This window comes from Sceloporus occidentalis, unplaced genomic scaffold (assembly GCF_023333645.1).
Source record: "Sceloporus occidentalis isolate IW3139 unplaced genomic scaffold, rSceOcc1.0.p SCAF_6, whole genome shotgun sequence".
NCBI classification, from domain to species: Eukaryota; Metazoa; Chordata; class Lepidosauria; order Squamata; family Phrynosomatidae; genus Sceloporus; species Sceloporus occidentalis.
In genome coordinates, this window is record NW_028316986.1 from 45985381 (window position 1) to 46009197 (window position 23817).

Here is a 23817-nt window from a genome sequence, read left to right on the forward strand (position 1 = left end):
TGCAGATAAAAAATATGCCATCACTTTATGGAGGCTGCCTAATACTTCTATGATTACATTAAGCAGCAAATTAGCCTAGACAGTAAGCTGAGCAAGAGCATAGATTCTTCTTCACTGAGCATTTAACTTATGAGCTCTTCCATTCCAATTACCCTGGGCCTGGTCTACCTGTGCCATAGAATAAGGTGCCAGTGGTAGAGTGGACTATATCATTTTAAACTGGAGGTTATGGATGACATATTTTATTATATTCCCAGGTGCCATCACTCCTATGAGCACATATGAATACAACTATCTCATCAAGAGGGAAAAAAGGGTTTTCCAACTGCACCTGAAGCTTTCAGCATTGGGTTGGGGTCGTGACAACTCCAACTATCCCTTTCAGCACCGGATTGGGGGCGTGGCAACTACATGTGCAGCCCCAACCTGGCCTTTCCACAGCAAAATAAGTGGCTCCTTATTACACTGGGGAAAGGGCGCCAGCACCATGGCTTTTCAGCACTTCTTTGGCGCTGCATCATCTGGATGCAGCACCATAGGAGCACCATAATGCTGCCAGCATGTGGTGGGGAACACAGCATCATGCTTGCATGGGGGGGGGGTGGAGTTGGGGCATGCATCATGCAGACGCCATGCTGCCACTCCACCCCAATGCTGGCCTTTGACGCCAGTTTGTTGAGGCTCTGCATCACTCCCTGAAGCCAACTCTACTACATTTTATCAGCCAAGAAGGACAAAGGTGGGTGCTTAGGACTGTTTGTATTAATAACCCTTTCCTAGTGCCTCATATTCCATAATGAACCTGAGGCCTAGAAGAAATCACCAGCTTTATCAACCAGAAAATCACCAAGAATCAGTTGAATTCCATGAGTCTCCATAAGTATGCCCTCTTAATTGGTCCCTGGACCTAGTGGAAAGCATCTGCTACTATCCATGGTAACTTCAAAAGAAAATAGTCTCACAAAAGCCTGGAACAGACAGGTGAGAAGAAGCAGCCTGAGATCATTCCAATCACAAACGGTCTGGGATTATGATGACAGCATAACCTGTTCCAAAAGCTGGCCAGCGCTGCTGGCCCCAACCCACACTGCCAGGGTTATGCCAGTTACTTTTTACATCATTTTTGGTAAAGGCCATGCCCTCAAAGCAACCAGAAGCCACTTCTTCTGGCCTGTCTGTTCTGGGCCTATGACAGCAAAGCAGCTGAATACACAGACAGGAAAAACCAGAAACATATCATACTTTGTTCACCCAACAGCAAAAACCAGCCAAGCAAAAGTGCTGTGTTTTTTTGGGAGGGGTTGCCATTTTGGGACTGCAAAACAACCCACAAATTAATATGCTTTAGGGGAATTTTAATAGTGCAAATTATGTTTTGGTCAGGGCAGTGGACAGCCTTGGGATCACAAGCTTATGTATAATGGTTCCAAATTACACAGAACACCAGAAGCAATTCCAACAAGGTTTTGTAGTTTTATTAAGGCAATCAGCACATACTCTCTCTCTCTCTCTCTCTCTCTCTCTCTCTCACACACACACACACACACACACACACTAACTAACCAAAGCTGGGGAAAGGTGAATAGTGGAGGCCTTGCTAATGATGATACTGTACCAATTTTGAAGCATAATTCAAATCAATGGGCATCTGGAATGGGGACGACTCAATAGCCACTGAAGCAAATGGGGTGGCCAGCTTATTGAGATGCTGAATCAAACCAACAGACTGCCTGCCTAGTTGCAAACTAGACCAAATTGCTAGTGTCCAGGCACAGATATATGTACTGAAAATCTTGTCCCAGGAAAATATTCTTCATGGATTAACTCTCTGCTAAATGGTTTTCCAGGTTGGAAGCTGTAGTAAATGCTTGGTGTGAATATCTCAGACAAAGCAAACCCCTTGCTGCCAGAAAAGTGTCCTTTATGTATGCACAACTACAGTATCTCCTTTAGCCAGTCCCATCATTGCCCTCCATAGGCAAAAGGGATTATGGTGAAGTCTCGGGGGATCTCATGGTGGTGGGTGCCTTGCTTCCTTGCTTCCTCCCTTGCTGCAGTCAACTGGATTATAGCCATGTTTCCACCTTGGTATTGTTTTTACAGGTCACCCACGGGTCACTCACCTCAGTGTCCCTTTTAATATTAGATTGATATCAAACATAAGAGGAATGATTGGGGGCTGGGTAACACAGCCCATGATCCACCTTTTCTTCACCCTTGGTATTAAAGGAAAGTTTAATATTGTTGCAGTCTTGTATTATGGGCCCTTTCACATTACCCAGTTGTAATGCTATGATTCCATTTTAACTGTCCTCATAACATCTGACAGAATCTTGGGATTTGTAGTTCAGAGAGGAGTATTTAGAATTTGCAACCAGAGAGCTTGAGTTCCTCCTCAAATTACAAAGTCCATGATGTCACAGGATGCAGCCATGGCAGTTAAAGTGGAATTATCATTCTATAACTGCAATGTGAACAGTCCCTGGGTCAGGAGCAGACAAGGTGCGGCCCACAGGACACATGTAGGGTCTAATATATTTCCCTGGAGCTTCCACTCCCCCCCCCCAAAAAAAAAAAGTTGTTCGCCACAAAATAGCAAGTCTGTACTGTCATATAAATGTTATTTCAAATGACTTGGACCTGCTTTATATTTTAAAAAGCTAATTTATTTTATTATTTTATTTTATTTTTAGAAGCCAGCAGTTGCCATCCAGGCATTTTCTTTTTCTAAAAAGCACTTTTTCCCTGATGTAAACCAGGAAACAAGAGAAAATGAAAATGAAAAATCATATGCATAGGCCCTAAAGTTTCTAAGGACATAGTTTGTCATGCAGGGAGGGGAGTGCATGCCAGACAGATTATAGAAGAAAACAAGAATAATCCCAGGCAATAAAGACATGTACAGGAAGAATGGGATTCCCTTTCTGAAACCAGACTTCATATTTTACCTGCAGACCAACCATATCATTCAGAAAGTCTGCCTTGGAGAGAATAATGTGGTTGAAGATGAAATTAAAGTAAACAAGAGCATCCATGAATGGGCAGGAGGAGGTGGAGGAGGTGGAGGAGCAACCTACATATTTAAGGTATGCACATATTAGAGCTGTACTCTTCCAGCTTAAGGGGCATAGGGTACTGCTGCTTTCTTCATTCTGATGCTTTTGCCATTTACAGAGTGTGTGAGTTGCATCCATCAGACCCAGTATTGTAAAAGCTAAGGTTTGTGGTCTGTATGTTGTCCTAGAATCTTAATGCCTGCTTCAGTGCAATAATACATGCTTCCCATTGAAAACAGCCTTGTGCTTGTAGGTGGACAAGTCATAGGAGATTATCACATTAGCTTCGCTGTCAGGATAGACCTGGGATGTAACTTTCTTACGACAGATCTTATCGTGTTCACTCATTGCCAGGCAGTATGCAGTATGCAACTCGGGCTTTTCTCACAGCTTTTCAAGAACGGGATGATGATGATGATGATGATGATGATGATGATGATGATGATGATTCTATTTATTTATATCCCACCTTCCTCCCGGTACAGTGACTCAAGGTGGAATTTTCCCATTCTTGAAAAGATATGGGACAAGCCTGAAGAAGCCCCGGCTGCATACTGGCCAGCAATGAGTGAATGCAATAAGATCTGCCTTAAGATAGTTACATCCCAAGTCTATCCCGGCAGCAAAGCTAATGTGATAATCACCATAGGCAGTGATTCCCATCATAATAGCATTCTTGAGAAGCGATGCTGTGTTCTTTCACATCAAAGGAGTAGGTTTCAGTGTTAACCAGCTTCTCTACATATATACCTTTGCCAAATACTGCTGCTCTTGCAGCTTGGCCCTGCAGTTCATGACAGAAAGTAAGAGCCACCATTAATCTCTGAGGTATAGGCATATGAATAATGCAATGGTAATTTAGAGTGTTCAGCTGTCCTGAAGGCTTGCTTAGTACAACTAGAGTGTAGAGGATGAACTTGTTATTGGCATGTCTGACATAGTAAAAAAAAACCTCTTTAATTTCTCAATTCTAACTTTTTAGATGGAGAATGGAAAGCCAGTCCCTTTGATCATTGCTGCAGGAGGAGGTGGTAGGGCCTATAGGGCCAAAGTATATACATTCAGTTATGAAAGACTGGAGAATGATACCTCTATACCAGGGCTCAATGGGAAACCAGGAGCTGCAGGTAAGCAATGTTCATGAAAATTATGGCAAGTTCCACAATTTGCAAGTGTTATAGTTTAGACTGCAGCTCCCAGAATCCCCAACCAGATTCTTCCAGCAGTCTGTATTTATAGTCTGGAAAAGCATCCCCCCCCATGTTCTAGATAAAAACTATTGTGATATAAAGAAGCAATATCCAAGCATCTGGAACTTTGTTTGATGTGTTGGTGCATTAAATCATCTCACCAGAGAAACAAGGTGGTGTAGAGTTGAAAAGCAGCAGCTTCCCTAACCTGTAACCTGCTGCATGGCGATCATTTAACAGAGAGCCCCTATGCCTCTCCCTGTCTATTCCCACACTTTCACTGGCTCACAGCCATTACCATTAGCAAAGAAGACTCACCCAGGAGTTATGAGAGTGAACTTAGAGTCCACAGCTGTCACTTTACAAAATAAACTCTTACAAAAAGAATCCTGGTTTGGCAAGAATCTTTTCAGTTTGGGGTTTATTCTGCATGTGCTTGTTCAGAAACACTTTTTTTTCTGCCCAGAAAATGCCACTGCTGACACACAAAATTTCCATGTGGTGGTACTGCACAGAAAACGACTTATTTTTTGTGCAGAAAACAGCTTTTTCAGTGCAGAAAATAATATTGCTGCATGTAGAAATATTATAGTACTGTCCTCAATGGCATCATAAGATCAGACTGACTTCCTGCCAGAGGTCCAAAGCATGTCTATCTACCCTACAAATGATATTTCACAAATTTGTGCAATGCGAGGGTTCCATTGCTTACTGAAAATTCAGTTTTAAGAGGGGCATACAGAACACATGGAGGTAGCATTCAAAGATATAGCTGTGTTAGTCTGTAGAATCAGTATGTAGAGAGATCTTCTAGCACCTTTGAGACTAACTGAAAGAAAAAAATTGGCAGCATGTGCTTTCATAGACTTCAGTCTACTTCCTCAGATGCAGAACACATGAAAAACATACCCATACAAATCCCAGGTTTCGTTTAATACATCTCTGTCACTGCAGTGTTTTGTTGTCATTGTTCTGCATTTACATATGATATTTACTTTCCATCTACCTGTAATGCCCATTCTTTCTTGAGCTGATGATATTGGGTCTGCATTTCCTTAGTGAAATAGTTATCTTATGGAAGTTGCTTTTCCTTCTCTTAAACTGCAGGTGGTGGAGGTGGCTGGAATGATAACACTTCCTTCCTCTGGTCAGGAAAATCTTTGCTGGAAGGCGCTATCGGAGGAAAATCCTGCCCCCAGGCCATGAAGAAGTGGGGGTGGGAGACAAGAGGGGGTTTCGGAGGGGGTGGAGGGGGGTGCTCCTCAGGTGGAGGAGGCGGAGGATACATAGGTAAAGTGGCTTCGTGTTCAAGGTATCCCTTCCCTTCCCGTAGTGTTAATGCTCAGCAAAATGCTGAAATAAAACTTTCCTATAGCTGGCATATCTATATTTATTTAATGTTATGTAATGCAATGTGTGTGTGCAGGGGGTCTAAGAATCTGCATAGCCTGCCTATGAGTACATTAGTCTAGCTATCCATTACCAGAATGGATTACATTTTTTCTCCTCTCAAAATCCTGACCATCTGAATTGTTATGTGTTCAAAAGAAAGTTTTTGGTCCACATGCATATAAGCAAGAGTTTTAAAAGAGTGGATGGATAACCCTAGCCAAAATTTTTATTTAAAAAAATCCCAAAACAGAGTAAAGATGGTAGCATATTGAATTTCCAGTATTCAGAAGGAGAATCAGCATTTTTCAGCAATGATTACACACTTTATTTCCATCTGCAATGCCACTCATTGTCCTCCCTCTTCTTTGTGGCTTTGATCTTTAAACAAAATCAGTTTAAGCCACCAACTAAAATTTTACAGTAATGAAAATCCACAATGAACTACATCCAAAAGATGCATTCTTAGGGTTTTCTGTTAAAGATATTGTTTAGAAGAGAGGTTTCTGTAGAATTCTTGACCCTCTGTGTGTATGTTGTCATTCAACACTAGGTGAACACTATGTGACAATTTTAATATGGATTTTATGTAGATTTTAAAATGAAATGATGTAGGCTTTAATCCCAATGTAAAGGCACCAACAGTCTTGCCTATGTATTCTGGAAAGTGAAGGCACATTTCCCAGTAGTGCGGTTTTGTTGTTTAGAAATTTGCTTTGGCACTGATTTGTGACATTAAATCTTTGCAATTATACTGCATCCTTGCCAAAATATGTCTACATGCCACTTATTGCAGGTTGCACTGTCCATGTCGAAGAATGCTAGGCAAAATCAGCCCCCATCACCAGAACTTCACTATAGAAAATTACTGTGGACAGACATGCTGGAAATTTAGTATCATTAATAAATTTCCTTGAAGTTTCTTTCTCTTAATACAAGGTGGAGAGAGAAAAAATAGCTGGAGTCATTCTGTGTGTGCCTTACAGCCTCAGGGTGCTTTTGGCAGGAAGATTGTGGTACCATGAATATGCCTCAGCCTTAGAGGCAATAACCTTTAGAAGTTAAGCATGTAATTCAATCTTCACAGCTCTTTTGCAAATGATTGACAGTTGCCAAAGAAGCTAATGAAAGCAGAAGTACTTATAGTTGATTTCAGCACTAGCTATCAAACACTGAAAATTGGTCACGTTCAAACTACACATCACCTTTAACAGGTGGAAATATAGTCTATACTATAATGTTTGTTGACTGGATATTTGAATGCTGTGATGTATCTCAGATATCTATGAGCCCTATTCAAGCATTAGGTATTCATGTCTGCAGACATGCAAGTAGGAGTGTTCTTGCTTCATTCTCTTGGTTGTGCTCCCCAGAGACACATAGAAGGTGACTTTCTGAAGTGGTGAGACACCTGGATCCATGGAGGTTCTCCCCCTGCTTTTGCACATTGGGAAATCTCTTCAAAATCATGTAGAGAGCATCTATAAATTTAGAGGTCTCTCCTGTTCAGAAAGCCAATCCTCTAAGTGTACAGGGTGCTAAGACAGTTGAGGAGGAACTGGCTTAACACGCATGCCTTTCTTGTGTGTTTGTAGCGCACTGATTTCTACTCCCTCAATAGGACTGTACTGTGGAATGTGAAATCTTGTTTGAATCAGGATGTGACAAGCCTGATTCAAATATATGCTCAATATATTGCTGATGATAGAGAAGAACACTCATACCAAAATAAATTACCTCAAGATGACTCCATCACATCAGTTGCCACTTCAAAATAGTGATTTGAAACCACCCCAAATGATAGATAATTACAAAACCCCTTTTAACTGCATGTATATTGTGTACATTGTTTCTGAGAAACCAAATGTTTGTTGTGTGATTAAATTTGCAAATGTGCTTTTTCTATCATCTATAATCAAGATATAAAACTGAAATAGCATTTGGGGGATTGGATAGATAGATAGATAGATAGATAGATAGATAGATAGATAGATAGAGACAAGAGTAAGAATGAGTGATAAGAAAAGAATATCCATTGTATTATATGGACCAGGTTAACCACCTGGAATCAGTATGACATCACCTATTCAAAATAGTCATATTTCCAGATGGGTTGACAATGATTTAAAAAGATAAAAGAAAACAAGCTTTCTGATGATTGCCATTTCTGTGTATCATCTTAACTGTTACATGCACTGTCATTTTTGGTATTTTATTGAAACAACTGTTTGGAGATTTATTTTTTACCTTTTCTCCAGAGTTGTAATCTTTGTGCTCAGTGCATCTGCCTTGGACTTGGCTGAAACATTTATTGCTTCATTAAGACAACAAAAGCCTTATAAAACCGAAATCCTGAAAGTTAAAAGCCTTGAGGTGCATTAAAGTGTGACCCACCATGGCATTTTGCCAGATGAATGCCCTTTTCTCTGTCAGATGCACTGTATTTTGTATTGTTGATTATTGGTATTATTCTTTTGCCAACCATAGTGACAAATGTCCAAAGAGTAGCCATGTTAGGATGTTGCAATAAAAAAGTTAAGAGAGAGAGAGAGAGAGAGAGAGAGAGAGAGAGAGAGAAACATAGAGTTTTGTGACACCTAAAAGATGAACATATGTATTGTGACATAAACTTTTGCAGGTCAGACTCCTTTTCCTTATCTTTAGGCAATGATGATTGATGAATCATAGAATCATAGAATCGTAAAGTTGGAAGAGACCACAAGGGCCATCCAGTCCAACCCCCGCCATTCAGGAACTCTCAATCAAAGCATCCCTGACAGATGGCCATTCAGCCTCTGCTTAAAGACCTCCAAGGAGGGAGACTCCACCACTCTCTGAGGGAGTGTGTTCCACTGTCGAACAGCCCTTACTGCCAGGAAGTTGCTCCTAATGTTGAGGTGGAATCCATTGTTCTGGGTCCTGTTCTCTGGAGCATCAGAAAACAAGCTTTTCCCTCCTCAATATGACATCCCTTCAAATATTTAAACAGGGCTACCATATCACCTGATGATGATGATGATGATGATGATGATGATGATGATGATTTGCCAGAATCCTAGAACAGCTACATAATTAAGGCGATGTAACTAAATAACATCTCCTGGGCTGACTTCCCCCAGTCCACTTTAAGAGCCAACTGCTGGATCAGGTGAAGGAGGTCCATTCAGCTGGTGATGGAGAAACAAGGAAGATGATGTTTTCACTACCCTCTCCAGCCAGCAAGTGAGGCTGTGACAATAAGAAGCATGATCCCATCACAAATCCTTGTCACAGCCTCACTCACCTGGAGGGGGAAAGACTGTAGTTTGTGAAGTTTTTTCTTCTCTCTGTCTTCTAGGTATATATAGCTATCTTTCTGATGGATTCTGACCCACAAAATGATTATGTTCTGACATTGAGCTTATCACATGGTTTAATAATCCATTTTACCTCTATCTGGCTTAAGTCTTAATACAGGCTGCATCCTGATCTTACTGGAAGGTTTTGGCCGCTGAATCTGCTGCCCGAATACATCCCAGGTGCATCCCCACTTCCAGGAGTGCTCCTGCGGCCATTTTCTTAAGCTGGTAAACTCCTGGATGCAAAAAGAGCCACAAAGAGCACTCCTGGAAGTGGCAATGCACCTGGGATGTATTCGGATACCAGCAAAAACCTTCCGATAAGATCAGGATGTAGCCCAAATTAAGACTTAAGCCGGATAGAGGTAACATGGATTATTAAGCCATGTGATAAATTCCATTAGTTGTCTTAACCATGTTGCAAGCCTCCTTTGTTATTTTTTGTGTGTAATTTTTATATTTAGGAGTGCAACAATATTCTAAGCAATATTCCCATTTTCTATAGGAGGCAATGCAGCAGAAAACAATGACCCAGAGATGGACGGAGAAGATGGTGTGTCTTTTATAAATAACCAGTATGGTACCTTGTTTACCCCAGCATTAAAAGGTACTATCATCAATCAGCAACAATTATTTTTAATTGATGTGTTTGTTGAAAAAGATCTTATCCCAAGTAGTTCCTCAAGTGTTTTGCTACAAAAGCCCTCAAATAATTTGTTACCATTAAGACTGTGTCCCTTAAGAAAAAAAGAAAGAAAAGAAAAGCTAAAAAAACTAGCCCTTGGTGTGTTGTTCATTGTTTTCTCATTGTTTTTAGTTACCCTTTAAAATAAAGGTTAAGGTTAATAAGAAAGTGGCCAAAAACATACAAAGTCTCACTTAAAATGATAAAAGCTTTAGTACAGTAATTAGACAAAAAAAAACCCCAACTAATTTGTATACCATTGTTCCCACTCATTAACCAAAATCCTGTTGGGGTCCTAATGGAAGCATTTGAAAACATAGCCATGTTAGTCTCGAAAATCATTAGGCAAAGTGATCTTGTAACACCTTTCAGAATAACTGAAAAAAAGAAGAAGCTGGTAGCAATATAGTGTGGTAGGACATGGGACAAGGCATCTTTTGCTATGGCACCACAGTTATGAAACGCCCTGCCCTTGGTCCAATTGACACCAGTTTTGGTTTCAGTCTGCCATCAAGTTAAAAATTGGCTTTTTAGTAAACCCTAATTTGAATATATACAATGTTTATATTGTTTTATCTTTTAAAATTATTAAACTTTTAAATGATTGTTTTATTTATTTATTTATTTTTATTTAGAGTATTTGTACACTGCTCTTCAGCCAAAATGGTTTTAAATTGATTACTTTTTTATTGTTTCACATTTTGAACGGCTTCAATGCTTGGAAGTCATACATGCTCCTCTTTCTCTCTCTCTTACACACACCTTCTCTCTCAGTCTAAGACATAATAGCCAAAGACTCTGAGCTCATTCTATATTAACAGTTAGGTATTCTCCCATGTATTGCTCTTTTATAGACTTCTCTGTGCATTGTTCTGTGAAAATATCTGACTTAAGTCCTGCAGAAGTAAGTAACATTTATTCTGCCTCTCCTTAGTGACTGAGGGGCATGGTGAAGTCAATATCAAGCTGTATGTGAACTGTAGCCACTGTGCTCATGACTTGTGCTACCGGGATGTGAAAACACAGGAGGTTGTTTGCACTTGTCTCTATGGATATGTGTTGGCTGACAATGGCATCTCTTGCTCAGGTAAGAAGTCAGTCCCCTTTGGGGGTGGTCAGTGGCCTTTTCCCAAATTAATCACATAGCTCATAGGAACTGGGGTGATGCTGCTACTGAAGCACAATCCTCCAGGTTCTGTTCCTTACTTCTATGTGTTGAATGAAATGGGAGCCAGTTGTACTGAGGATTTAATATACTGTATTTTCTGGCGTATAAGACTACTTTTTAACCCAGGAAAATCTTCTCAAAAGTCGGGGGTCGTCTTATACGCCGGATGTCGTCTTCTAGGGCAGGTGCTGAAACTTCCGAGCTGGACTGGAGAATCTACGGTTGCTGCATATGGTGAGGGGAGCTCAAAATGGCCGCGGCCGCATCCCCTCCGTATGTGGTGACCATATGAAAGCAGGAAGGGAGGCACTGTACAAGTATGGTAGAATAAAATCTTGGAGATAGGGAGAGCTGGGCAGGCATGGAGAGCTGACCAATTCAAGCAGGCTTTGCATACAAGAAGTTTTCCTGCTAAGTACCTGCATGTCATAAGCATTTGAATTTAAATTACCATATTGAAATCAAATCTGATTTTTAAAATTTTTATTTGGTGTGCATTGGAAGAGGGGTAGTCTTATACGGCGAGTGTATCCCAAACTCTATATTTTAACTGGAAAAGTTGGGGGTCATCTTATACGCCCAGTCGTCTTATACGCCGGAAAATACGGTATGTATATTTTGTCGTTTTAAATTGTATATGTGACCTTTTTAACTGATGTATATTTTAACTGATGTGTTTTAACTGATGTGGTGTGTCTGTTAATTGTTGTTGTTCCCCACCTTGATCCATAGGGAGAGGTGGGTAAGAAATAATAACAACAAACAAACAAACAGTAACAATACTGATAGAGTAGGAGTGGGCAAGGGGCCTATTATCCCCACCCAGCTTCCCTCATGAGTTGCATACACATCCTCTCTGTATCAAAATACCTCCATTTTGTTCAGAGTCTCCCTTAAAATGGTGACCAAAAGTGACATCTCACCATTTTGGTTGCCATTTTAAGAGGGACTCCAAGTGCAAAAAGAATGATTTGGGGATGGGGTTGTTTTTGTTGGGGTGTAGAGAGACACACTGTGTCCACTACAACCACGTGTAGAGTTGATCCATGCAGGCAGGACGCCACGAGAAGGCTCTTGGAGAGACATCTGCAAAGGCTTCAGGCAGAGAAGGAAAAATTCCTCCCACGCTGGCTTCAGCCTTGAGCTCCTGGCTTGCAGAAAATAAACAGTGCTGGACAGCAAGGCTCTCACTCAAAACAAGAGGGCTTTAATTCACTTGTTGCAAACTCTTTACAGGATCCGCACAGAGTACCAGACAGCTGTCTTGGATACTCACAGCTCTATATACAAACAAAGTGCTACGCCAGTCACTGACCACAACAACCCAACAACGGAGATAGTCACCTTCTCCCTTTTATAGGTGGTCTTCTGTGAAGTCATATGATAGCCATGCCACCAATGAACCTTGCTGGTTTCATCCCCAGTGCATGTTGCATCAGGCAATATCCCATGATGCACCTCTGGCTGACTTCACCTACTTGCATGTTGCATCAGACATCCCATGATGCACAGCTTCCAAATGCTGATTCATGCACACCTGCCACTTGAACTGTAGTTACCCCTGCTCCAGTTCCACCTAGTGGCCACATCCATGTCATTTCCAGGCCAAGTGTGCCACCTGGTCCTGACAGTTTTTGCATTTTTACACCTGGGGGCTTTCTCTGTGATATTTAGGCAAAAATTGCCTAAAAATTGCACAGTTTTTCTAAAAATAGGAGGAGTTGGGGGAACTGGCAAGGAGCTTCAAGAACTACAAAAATAGGTCCAGGGACCACATACAGCCCATAGGGTGCACATTCTCCATCTTCACTGCAGAGGTTGCTGTTGTAGAGATCCCTGTTGTAGGTCCCTATTGTAGTGTTCACTTGTTACATGAAGGCCACCTGTTGCTCAGGGTGGCATGCATCAGGGGGACAGATGTGATATTGAAGTTAAGCCAGCAGCAAAGCTCTGCTTTCCTTTACTCACACAATTAACCTGTGAAGTTTTCCACTGGCATGTGCATCCTTGTTGTATGTGATCCTTTAATCTATGGCCAGGCTGCAAATCAGCATGTCCCAAAGAAGTATGGATTTGCTGTGGTGCTAAGCTGAATGCAATACTGATCCTCAAGCAAACAGGATTCTGCTGTGCCACACTGGTTGCAGAAATTCTAAGTATGAGAGTGCATAAATGTTCTTGCATTTATTAGGTTCTTTCAGAATTTCATGTAGATCCAAATAAGAAGTCCCCACCAAAATTTCCAGGCACATCTTTGCTACTGTCTCGGTTCATTTCTTTTTTCTGTTGGAATCAGCACCTTTTTATGCACTTTGTTTTTCTGTTATATAGTTCTGTCTTTCGTTGCTTCCCCGCCTGTTCATTCCATTGGTTTCCATTTGTTATGTGGAAAGCAGGACAAACATCTGTTGCAGTCCGCTCTCCTGGTCCTGTGACCTCCAATGGCCCACTGTTCCACTTGCCTCAATTAAGATCAAGCCATTGAAACAGATGGTTTTCTATCAGGAAATTAACACCAGCACTCAGTGGATATAAAAGGAAAGTCATAAAAACTGGGAGAGGAAAAAGGTTAAATTGGCAGGGCTAGAAAACAAAGCAGCCATTTGCTTCAGAGCAAATGTAGCTATTACAGATGGAAGGGCTGTGAAGTAATTTTAAAAGAAAGAAAGAAATAACTTTAATCACTTCATATCAGAAACAATTAATTTGTCTATAGAAGGACTAAATTACCGATTGGAGCTGTGTTAAGGAAGGACTGATTAATCTGTTATTAAACTAAGCTGAAGTACAGCACAGCACTCCAAGTAAATGTCCATTTTGCATAGGCACAGACTATTCTGGGAATTGTATTCCAAAAAGTAACTTTTCCAAACATTGTGGCAAGACCTGAAGGTGACTGTCTGTGAAAAAGAGATAGCCTTTTCTGTTCTACAAGCTAATCTCTTCCAAAATTCATCACTGTGTCCTCTTATCCCAATGGAAGGAAACAGAAGCTGTGGTTTCAGTGGAACATAACTTACGTGGGAGTGATACCCTGCCCTTCAGACAAATAAATAATAAACACCAACTTTTCCATGACAAAGTAAAGCATGATAAAACAACAAAATAATAGAAACATAGACTGAATAGAACTAAAAAAAGGCTTAATAAAATTTTAACTAGAAAATAAAAAGGTATTTCCCTGGTGCCAGTGAGATGTAGGAGGCATGGCTACCTTCCATGGAGGGAACTTCCCAAAGACAAGGTGCCACAACTGAGAAAGCCCTGTCTCCTGTCACTACCTGCCTGTTCTGAGTGGAGAAGGGCACTTGCAAACATGCCTCCAGAGATCATGGCATTATTCAGGCAGATTCATGTGGGGAGAATTGCTTTTGAGGGCAGGGGTGAGAAGCATGCATGATATCTCCCTCACAATTATCTAGTCTCTGTCTATTAAATTTTATCATATACAAAATAAGAAATGTTTTCCAATCTTAGAATAATAATATTTTTCATCTGAATACTGTACAAATAGGGAAAATGGTCAGCAGAAATCTGAAGATGACAAAGCATCTAAAATTCTCAAAGTACACATTTTGCACATATTGTAAATTGTCTTGGTCCTTCTCAATGTGCATTTCTTGTTCATTATGTCCATTAGGGATATAATTCTGTGTTAATTTTGTTTTCAAAGGGAGAAATGTGTAAATTTAACCATTTTGTTGAGAAAATCTTTAAGAACTGCCAGGTTTTCAAAGACTACTTGCAGTTCTGGACTTATTCTTCACAAAGTGGGCAGTCCTGGCAGGAACCTTATTTCTAAATTCTAATTCTAATATTTCTGCACAGAAAATGCAATTTTTCCAATATTTTTTCAAAAAATTGTCTTTCCATTCCTAATTCAATCTAATGTTTAATTCAATCTAATGACATCAGTCCCAGCTCTCAACAAGTGTACTTTGTAAACATGTGTATTTCCCAATACCAGTTTTTCACAATTAAATCTTACTTTCTTTTTATATGTTCACTTAAAAAAAAATTCTGTAACATTCCAGAAATGCAATGTCTGAAGAAAGCTTAATAGCTCTTACTCTGTTTAAAGCTACTTTTAAAGTTTAGGATGGGAGTGGGCAATGAGAATAACCAATGCCTTTTGTTTGTATGTATCTGTTCCAGCTGAAATGGTGCTTCCAACAAAGAATCCTCCTCTCTCCTTGGTCTTGTCTGTAGTGACTTCTGCCCTTGTTGCTTCTCTCATTCTGGCCTTCTCAGGGATTATGATAGGTGAGTTCTCTGTTTGTCTTCCAGAAAATGCAGAAATCATCCATAGTCACTGTATGATATGATAGCCCTGTTTAAATATTTGAAGGGATGTCATATTCAGGAGGGAGCAAGCTTGTTTTCTGCTGCTCCAGAGACTAGGACCTGGAACAATGGATGCAAGCTACAGGAAAAGAGATTCCACCTAAACATTAGAAGGAACTTCCTGACAGTAAGGGCTGTTCGACAGTGGAACACACTTCCTCAGAGTGTGGTGGAGTCTCCTTCCTTGGAGGTCTTTGAGCAGAGGCTGGATGGCCATCTGTTGGGTATGCTTTGACTGAGATTTCCTGCATGGCAGGGGGTTGGACTGGAGGGCCAATGCGGTCTCTTCCAACTCTACGATTCTATGATTCTATGATTCTAAGTGATGCATCCTCCTGCCTCAGCCATCTAAATTCTAGGATATTTAAACACCTTTAAATATTTGTCGTCAAATGTTAATGCAGGATTGGAGTCAAATGCATATGTGAACTTTTATATGAATTGCACATTGCAAAATCCAGTATTAGTTTTCTTAAGGTAGAGCAACTGAAAACAATGGGACCATTGTTAATGCAACTAACAAGTGTCATAAATTTCAATGGGTTTGTTCCAGCCAGGACTAACACTGGATTTGCTTTGGACATTCTATGGTCACAGGTAGCCAACAAAACAAATAGTGGACTTAATTAAAGGGGTAATTTGCTAAATACTATTCAAATCACCTTTTAGGTGAAGTAGAATTTGAACACAGGTGTTGCATAAATAAGCCAAATAGTCTACCTTTCCTACCACACAATTTATAAGGAACCATCCCAAAGGTGGCTGTTTTGTTTTGCATTCTGTGAGATTATTTATACTCTTACTAGCACACATGTTGTGTCCTTTTGGCTTGTTCCTTATGTTGTGTGGTAGGACAGGTAGGTTATTTGGCTTGTTTGTATAACACCTGTGTTGAAATTCTACTTCACCTAGAAAATGATTTGAATAGTATGTAGCAAATTACCGTCTCTAAATCAAAATGGGGAATCTTTGGTCCTCTAGATGTTTGGCCTACCATGCCCATCAGGCCTAGTCAACATAACCATTGTAAAGGGATTCTGGAACCTGTGATCTAAAACTACGTTTGAAGAACAAAAGATTCCCACACCTGTGATCTAAACATCTGATTCTTTGTTTATTCCTGCTTGAACTTGTTTTACTTTCTTGTCTTTTTGTGTCGAGCTACATTTTGTTTTATTTTTAGAAGTTAAAGAGAAAGTGTGTTTGCGTGTGTACCCCTCTCTCTCTCTCTCTCTCTCTCTCTCTGTGTGTGTGTGTGTGTGTGTGTGTGTGTATTTGGTAAGCTGCTTTTTCCCCCTTGGATATTCATGTCTCACACTTCCATCTCAAGACCTTGAATATATCTTTTACTTAGTTACTAAAAGTCATATATTAGAAAGAATGTGAGGGCATTAGAACAGGATCTCAAATCTGTCTTCCTGTTACTAGAAAGGGTTTATTCCTTCTAGTATTCAGCTTTTCCCACCCCATCCCCACCCTCTGCACACAGCTGAATAACTTATCTATCAGAGCAGAAATGGTGCCTCATACAGCCAAATCTTCAGTACAACTATATGCAGTATTGTGTTAATCTGCCCAGAGTCAAGTATGTGCTTGGGGAACGTTTATGCCCAGCGCCAATTACTTTTTCAAAGTAACGTTTTCCATGTCCAATTAATTCTGATCTGTGCTTTCCCCCCAGGCATGTAAGGGCTCCCAGAGGAACTTTGAAAGGTTAGAACAAGGACTAGATGAATCTCTTTCATGCTGACAAAAAGTTATTTGCCCCCTTTAAAAGGGCAAATGAATCCAAGGGCAAAAGCTTGAATAAAAGTAGTAATGAAACTAGCTTGTTTAAAAATTAGACCTTTTCAGTCATTTTGCTCAGAAGGTGCATCTATGCTGTAGAAGTGATACCGTTTGATACTGCTTTAAGTGTTGTAGCTCCATCCTATGAAATCCTGGGATTTTGGGTTGTACAAGCTCTTTGGCCTTCTCTGCCAAAGAGTGCGGGTGCCTCACAAAACTACAAATTCCAGGATTCTGTAGGATGGAGTTATGGCAATTAAAGTGGTGTCAAATTGCATTATTTCTACAGTGTAGATGCTCCCGCATTTCCATACAAAGTGTCTCTCAGTGTATACAGGGGTATACGCTTCCCTATTGGAGAAATGAACTGCAGTCCCTGCAGACATAATAAGTAGAGGCATAATTTTAGCTTTGTGAATTGAGGACGATGGATGGCATAAAGTCACAGTACTCTTGAGCTGGAAGGGATCCCAATGGTTGTCAGTTCCAGCCAATGCAAGATTCATCAGAGCTTCAGATGTTATTTGGAAAAGCTAGCACCTTTCCATTACTTTTTTTCTCCACTTATTCATTATCATTATTCATCAGGCAGAAAGTAAGTGTTACTAACATGTTATTTTTAAGTTACCTTTTTTAAATTAAAAAATACCAGAAGGTTAGAAATGCCCCTCAAGAAAGTAGCAAGAAAGTTAACAGCTAAGCATTACTTGTTATGTAAAAAATATTTAATATGTTAGTGTTAATGCTAAAACATACAAAATTGACTGTAGCTGCTCCCTTCTTCTTAAGTGACAAGTAATGTCATCATTTTTTGAATGTTACGTACAGGTTTAGATATTCATTCATCCTGAGTTGATCTGTATTTAAGTTTACATGGCATAAAAAGAAGTACATTTAAATGTCATTTTAAAAATGTACCTCTTGCCAACCTGATGACTCTGCATATGTGTACACGCAGAGGCAAATCCAGGTTTGAAGAGCCCTTAAGATGCCTCCACTGACCACAATTTTAAATTCACCCCCAATGGCTACATCCATGCTCCAGAACACTATGCAAAACTTTTTGTGGGCTTTTCAGGCTATGTGGCCATGTTCTGGATGAATTTATTCCTGATGTTTCGCTTGCATCCATGACTGGCATCTTCAGAGAATGGTGGCATGGAGGTGTGGTGTGGTGTGGTGTGTGTGTGTGTGTGTGTGTGTGTGTGTGTGTATACTGTCTGACCCTTAGTTGAGAGGAACTCTATGTGTTGGTTTGATGGTGAATGGCAAAGCCTCAGGGTAGAAGGATATGTAAAGAGGATTTGTGTCTATTTAATTAGTGATCTATTGTCTTTGGGAAATGCCCTGACTTGGGATGATGTTCATTTGCATGTGCTGAGTCTTGATTTCAGGGTTTTCAGGGTTTTCGGGATTTACTCTCAGAGTTTCTTCTTTCCTGTTGAAGTTGTCCAGGTGTTTGTGGATTTCAGGGGCTTCCACAAACACCTGGACAATTTCAACAGGAAAGAGGAAACCCTGAAAATAAACAAAGTTTGGCTACCAGTCCTGAAAAACACCAGAATCAAGACTCAGCACATGCAAATGAACATCACCCCAAGTCAGGGTGTTTCCCAGCAGACAATAGATCACTAATTAGATACAAATCCTCCTCACATATCCTCCCACCTTGAGACTTTGCCCTTCGCCAACATATCAACACATAGACTTCCTCTCAACCAAGGATCACACAGAGTGTGTGTGTGTGTGTGTGTGTGTGTGTGTGTGTGTGTGTGTATTCCTGATGTTTCACTTGCATCCGTAGCTGGCATCTTCAGGGAATGGTGGCATGGAGGTGTGTGGGGTATGTGTGTGTGTATGTGTGTGTGTATATACACACATACACACACATACACACATACACACATACACCACACACCTCCATGCCACCATTCTCTGAAGATGCCAGCTATGGATGCAAGCAAAACATCAGGAATAAATTGTTCCAGAACACAGCCATACAGCCCAAAAAACCCCCAAAAAAGCTACGGATGCTGGTCATGAAAGCCTTCAACTTCACACTATGCAAAGCTTGAAATCGTTGGCAGCTCCCATGCCCTATTTCCATTGTCATGGTCCAGAACTCAAGTCAGTATTGGGCCCAATTGTGGAGTTTGGCCCCTGACAGTTTCTGAAGGTGCTAGGTACTGATTTATGCATCCTGAGTAATAATCATATCTGGTGCAGTGTTGTTTTAAATTGCATTTTATCATAACTACCATTTGAAATGGTGGGCCAAAAGGTAAGGCAGCCCAACCCTTTATCACGCCAGGAAAGCAGCCAACTGGTACATTAGTACATGCTAGCACTGAGCAGAGATGCTCTAAAAACCCTGTCCCAGGTCAATGAGTGCATCACCAGCACTAGGAAAAGTTACTTTTTAAGACTTCATCTTCCATAATCTCCCAACCAGCATGACTAGTGGCTTTCCTTCAGGGTACTATGGTAAAAAAAAATAAAATACTGGCGGGGTACATACCGCCGATTTGCGGCAGTCTGCCGCCGCCGCCAGTAGGTCCGCGGGGGAGCCGGAGCCTTCAGACGGCCCGACTCCCGCGCGGACCGAAAAAGAAGCTCCAAAATGGAGCTTCTTTTACCGTCGCGTTTGCGACGTAGCGAGGCGCCAGGGGCGCGCTCGCTACGTCACAAGCGGCGCGACGCGTACGGACGCTCAGCGTCCGATACGCAAAGATGGCGGCGCCCATGTGAAAGGGGCGCCGCCATCTTGTACGTATAGAATACGTACTAGGGTTAGGGGGGTGCGGAAGCACCGCCCCTTCCTAACCCTAGTACGTATTCTATACGTACTAAATGGCGGTGTGTATCCCGCCACTCTTCCAGCTATGTGTATATCTCTTCTTTCACATGCATCTTGCCCTTGACCATCATTCTGTGGTAGTCAGACTAAGCTGCACAACCCACTATGGGTCTCAGCCCATGTTCAACAGTTGGTTGTTTTTCTCAGACCCTTTTGAACTGAAATACTACACAGCCCTATCCTGATATCTAATTGAAAATAATCAAAGTGAAGTAGTCAGAGCCCTTATAGAAAAGTATGTTATCCAATACAGCATTCAGTATGACCAGTGGGCAGCCCACATCCCTAACTTCCTGTGCTCTGTTTCTAGTGTACCGCCGGAAACACCAGGAACTACAAGCCATGCAGATGGAATTACAGAGCCCTGAGTATAAACTGAGCAAGTTGCGCACCTCCACCATTATGACCGACTACAATCCCAATTATTGCTTTGCAGGGAAGACAACTTCCATTAGCGACCTCAAAGAGGTGCCCCGGAAAAATATCTCTCTGATAAGGTAAACTACCCTATCTGAATTCTCTTTGCTCAGGTGCACTTTGCAAATGCCAAGGAGCAAAGTCACCCATGCATAGTGGCAGCTGGTGGTTTCCACCATGACAGAAGGGTGATGAATCTATGCTGGGTTTTAGCCTGAACTTTAACCAAGGTGCTGAACCAGTTTGGAGGACATGGCTCAACACTTTGCATAGCTCTGTTAAAGTCTGGGCTAAAATCTAGAGTAGGTTCATAAACTATGGCTGCATCCACACTGGAGAAATAATCCGGAGCTCTGGTGCCACAACAAACTACCATGCCCAAAATTCAGTGGTATAACAGTTAAAGTGATGTTAAACTGGATTATTTCTCCAGTGCAGAGGCAGCATATGTCCAACGGACATGGAAGCCACCAATCTCAAGTGTACATGCATCTTTCATTTGGACTCAGCCCATCTTCATTCCCAAGCCTGCTGCTGTGATAATTCCTTTTCATTGTTATGTGCCTTTCAAATTGACCCAGACTTATGGCTACTCCATCCTGGATTTTCTTGGCACGATTTATTTTGAGAAAAGCTATGTCCATTCCCTTCCTCTCAGGCGAAAAGAATGTGATTTGTCCAAGGCCACCCTGTGGGTGTCCATGATGGAGTGGGGATTCAATTCCTAGTCTCCCAGAATTCTAATCCAACACTCAGAGCACTACATCATCCTGGCTCTGGTTGTGGTAGTAGTCTTCTGTGTTTACTATTTAACCATAATAAATATGTCAATTGCTCCATTTTGTTTCATACATACCTATTCATATGTAATATGTTTATTGTTTTAAAACACACACACACACATGCTAACCAATAGTTTCACTAAAAGGCTATTCACTAATGAGAAGGAAGAAAAAATGAAACACTGTTCATCAAAACTGTGTGTGTTTTTGTTCCTTCAAGTCGCCTGTCAACTTATGATGGTCCCTTGAATTTCATAGAGTTTTCTTAGGCAAGGAATACTCAGAGGTAATTATGCCAGTTCCTTCTTCTTGAAATGATGACCTCAAGCACATGGTATTCATTGGTGATTCCCCAACCAAGTACTAACCAGGGCTGACCCTGCTTAGCTTCCAAGGTCAGATAGGATCTGGTGCCTTCAGGGTAATCAAAGCTAGAGAAATCAAAATGAACCCTTGCCAGATCCAAATTTATATTTGTTTAAAAAAACTTAGATAAATGGGGGTCTTTTGGACCTCAATAACATCAATAAAAGTTATTGTCAGTTTAGGATGACACAGTCATGGGCTGTTAAAGTATCATTAAATCATTTAGATTTAAAATTAAAGGGTGATGATTTTCCAGACAGGAAGGAATCATAGTGTAAAATGTGTATTTGTCTGTTTCTTTATGTTTGATTATTTATTTGTTTAAAATGTGATGTCACTGGGTTCTAACAAGCATCACTGTTATGTTATTTTTCCATCCCACAGCACTCCAAGTGGAAATGCTAAAACTGAAAATCAACATGAGATGCATTGAGCTACCTTGTTTTTTCTAGAGAAATAGTCCATCCAGTCCTTAGCTAGCAAACAGTTCATAGACAATGATGTTCATCAGCTCTGGCACAGAAATGTCGAAATTTAAACATGTGTGTGTTCCACACAGTTCATCTACAAGAACACATTGGTTACAACAACAAACCTTTGGGTGTCAGCCTTTATACTGCTACATATTTGTTTCCCAACACACTCAGTGCAGTTGTATGGTTTGAGTCTCCCTTATCTAGAATTCCAAAATCTGAAATACACCCCAAACCAAAAAAGGGGCCCTGGTGATGTAGCTGTTAAGTGCCAGTATTGCAGCCACAAGGTTGTGAGTTCAATCCCTGGGCTCCAAGGCTGATTCAGCCCTTCCATCCTTTTGTAGATTGCTAAAATGAGTACTCAACTTGTTGGGGGCAATTGGTTTACAGATTGTAAATTGCTTAGGGAGTGCTGAGTTCACTGATAAGCGATATAGAAATGCAAATGCTATTACTATTGTTTTTTGTAGGTTTTTCGGGCTATGTGGCCATGTTCTAGAAGATGCCAGCCACAGATGCTAGCAAAACATCAGGAATAAACTCTTCTAGAACATGGCCACATAGCCCGAAAATCCCACAAAAAACTATGGATGCCTGCCATGAAAGCCTTCGATTTTGCTATTGCTATTGCTATTTTTTTCAAAGGTAGCTGAGACAGTGACACCTGTGCTTTCTCATATCTCAGTGTACACAATCTTTGTTTCATGAACAAAATTATTAAATCGATTCTATAAAATTACCTTCAGGTTTTGTGTATAAGGTGCATTTGAAAGATAAATTAATTTTGTGTTTAGACTTCGATTCCATCTCCAAGATATCTCATTATGTGTGTATATCAAATGCATGTATTCCACAATAAAAAAATAAATAAATCTGAAATCCAAAACACTTCTGACCCCAAACATTTCAGGTAAGGGATACTCAACCTGTACATATTATCTGTACTACACCATTGGCTGTGAGACACCACAACCTAGAGCAACTTTCTTCAACATGGTGCCCCTATGATGATCCCTCATAATTGGCCATGTTAGGGCTCATGGAAGGTGTAGTCCAAAACAGGTTGAGTACGGCTGACCTAGAATATGACAGACAGAAAGAAACAATGCAGTGTTTATATGAATTGTGTTTCACCAAGAACTTGAAAATTTTTCCATTTGTACTACAACTTCCAGAATCCCCTAACCAATAGCCAGTGACATTCTGAGAATTGGATTGTAGTCCAAAAATATAACTTTTCCATGCTCATTTTTTCATCCAGTTTCTTTCTTTCTTTTTAAACAAAAGATGGCTCTGTGCCAATAACAGTGCTTTCCTGAGCCAACACCTTATCACAAATAATTGATAGCAGTGATCATGACAAGGGCATTTTGACCTACAAAGCTGTGTCTTGGGGTTGCTTGATCACTGGAAAGCATGATGCACTTGTTGTGTGATCCTTGTAGATAAGGATAAGCAAGGAAGTAGCATGGTGCATCAAATTCTTAATCAAGCCTTTGAAAAGTAATATATTCCATTATCTATGAAATGAAAACACTGGAAGAAACAACAAAAAGAGGAAGTTTCTTGGTAGATCTTGTCACTCTATTTCAGAGAAGCTGTCACCACAATTGATTTAATTATTTGCTTAAATTGCCCATGTTTCATGTGGTCTACTTTATTAACATAGTTCCTTATAGAGCATTTATAGAGCCCAGTGTTTTCTCCTTGCTTTTCTACCTAGCTGCATTAGCATCAGGCAAATCGCTGCTTCAGAGAACAGATTTGGGGGGGAAGGACAGCAATTAATCTCTCAGAGGTGTTAGAGGTGTTGGCTTTGGATGATGCACCTTGATTTGAGTGGGTCATGCATGTGGGAAGGGTGCAGCAGTTCCATTTGCTGCTTTCTGATAGGAAGCATAATGTCTTGGTCTAGAACTTCCTAACACTGTCTTTCTGCCACCCCTCCTATCTTAGGCCTT

At 40.7% G+C, this 23817-nt stretch overlaps 1 protein-coding gene across 1 annotated transcript in view; it reads left to right on the forward strand.

Annotated features, from left to right (window-relative positions):
* ALK (ALK receptor tyrosine kinase) overlaps window positions 1–23817 on the forward strand; it is an 809244-nt gene that overhangs the window by 757801 nt on the left and 27626 nt on the right. Inside the window, exons 14-20 of the mRNA XM_089529545.1 lie at window positions 2955–3086; window positions 4039–4183; window positions 5354–5536; window positions 9479–9580; window positions 10593–10745; window positions 14982–15089; window positions 20126–20312. Coding sequence (XP_089385671.1) covers window positions 2955–3086; window positions 4039–4183; window positions 5354–5536; window positions 9479–9580; window positions 10593–10745; window positions 14982–15089; window positions 20126–20312 — 1010 coding nt within the window. The remainder of the gene's footprint in view (window positions 1–2954; window positions 3087–4038; window positions 4184–5353; window positions 5537–9478; window positions 9581–10592; window positions 10746–14981; window positions 15090–20125; window positions 20313–23817) is intronic.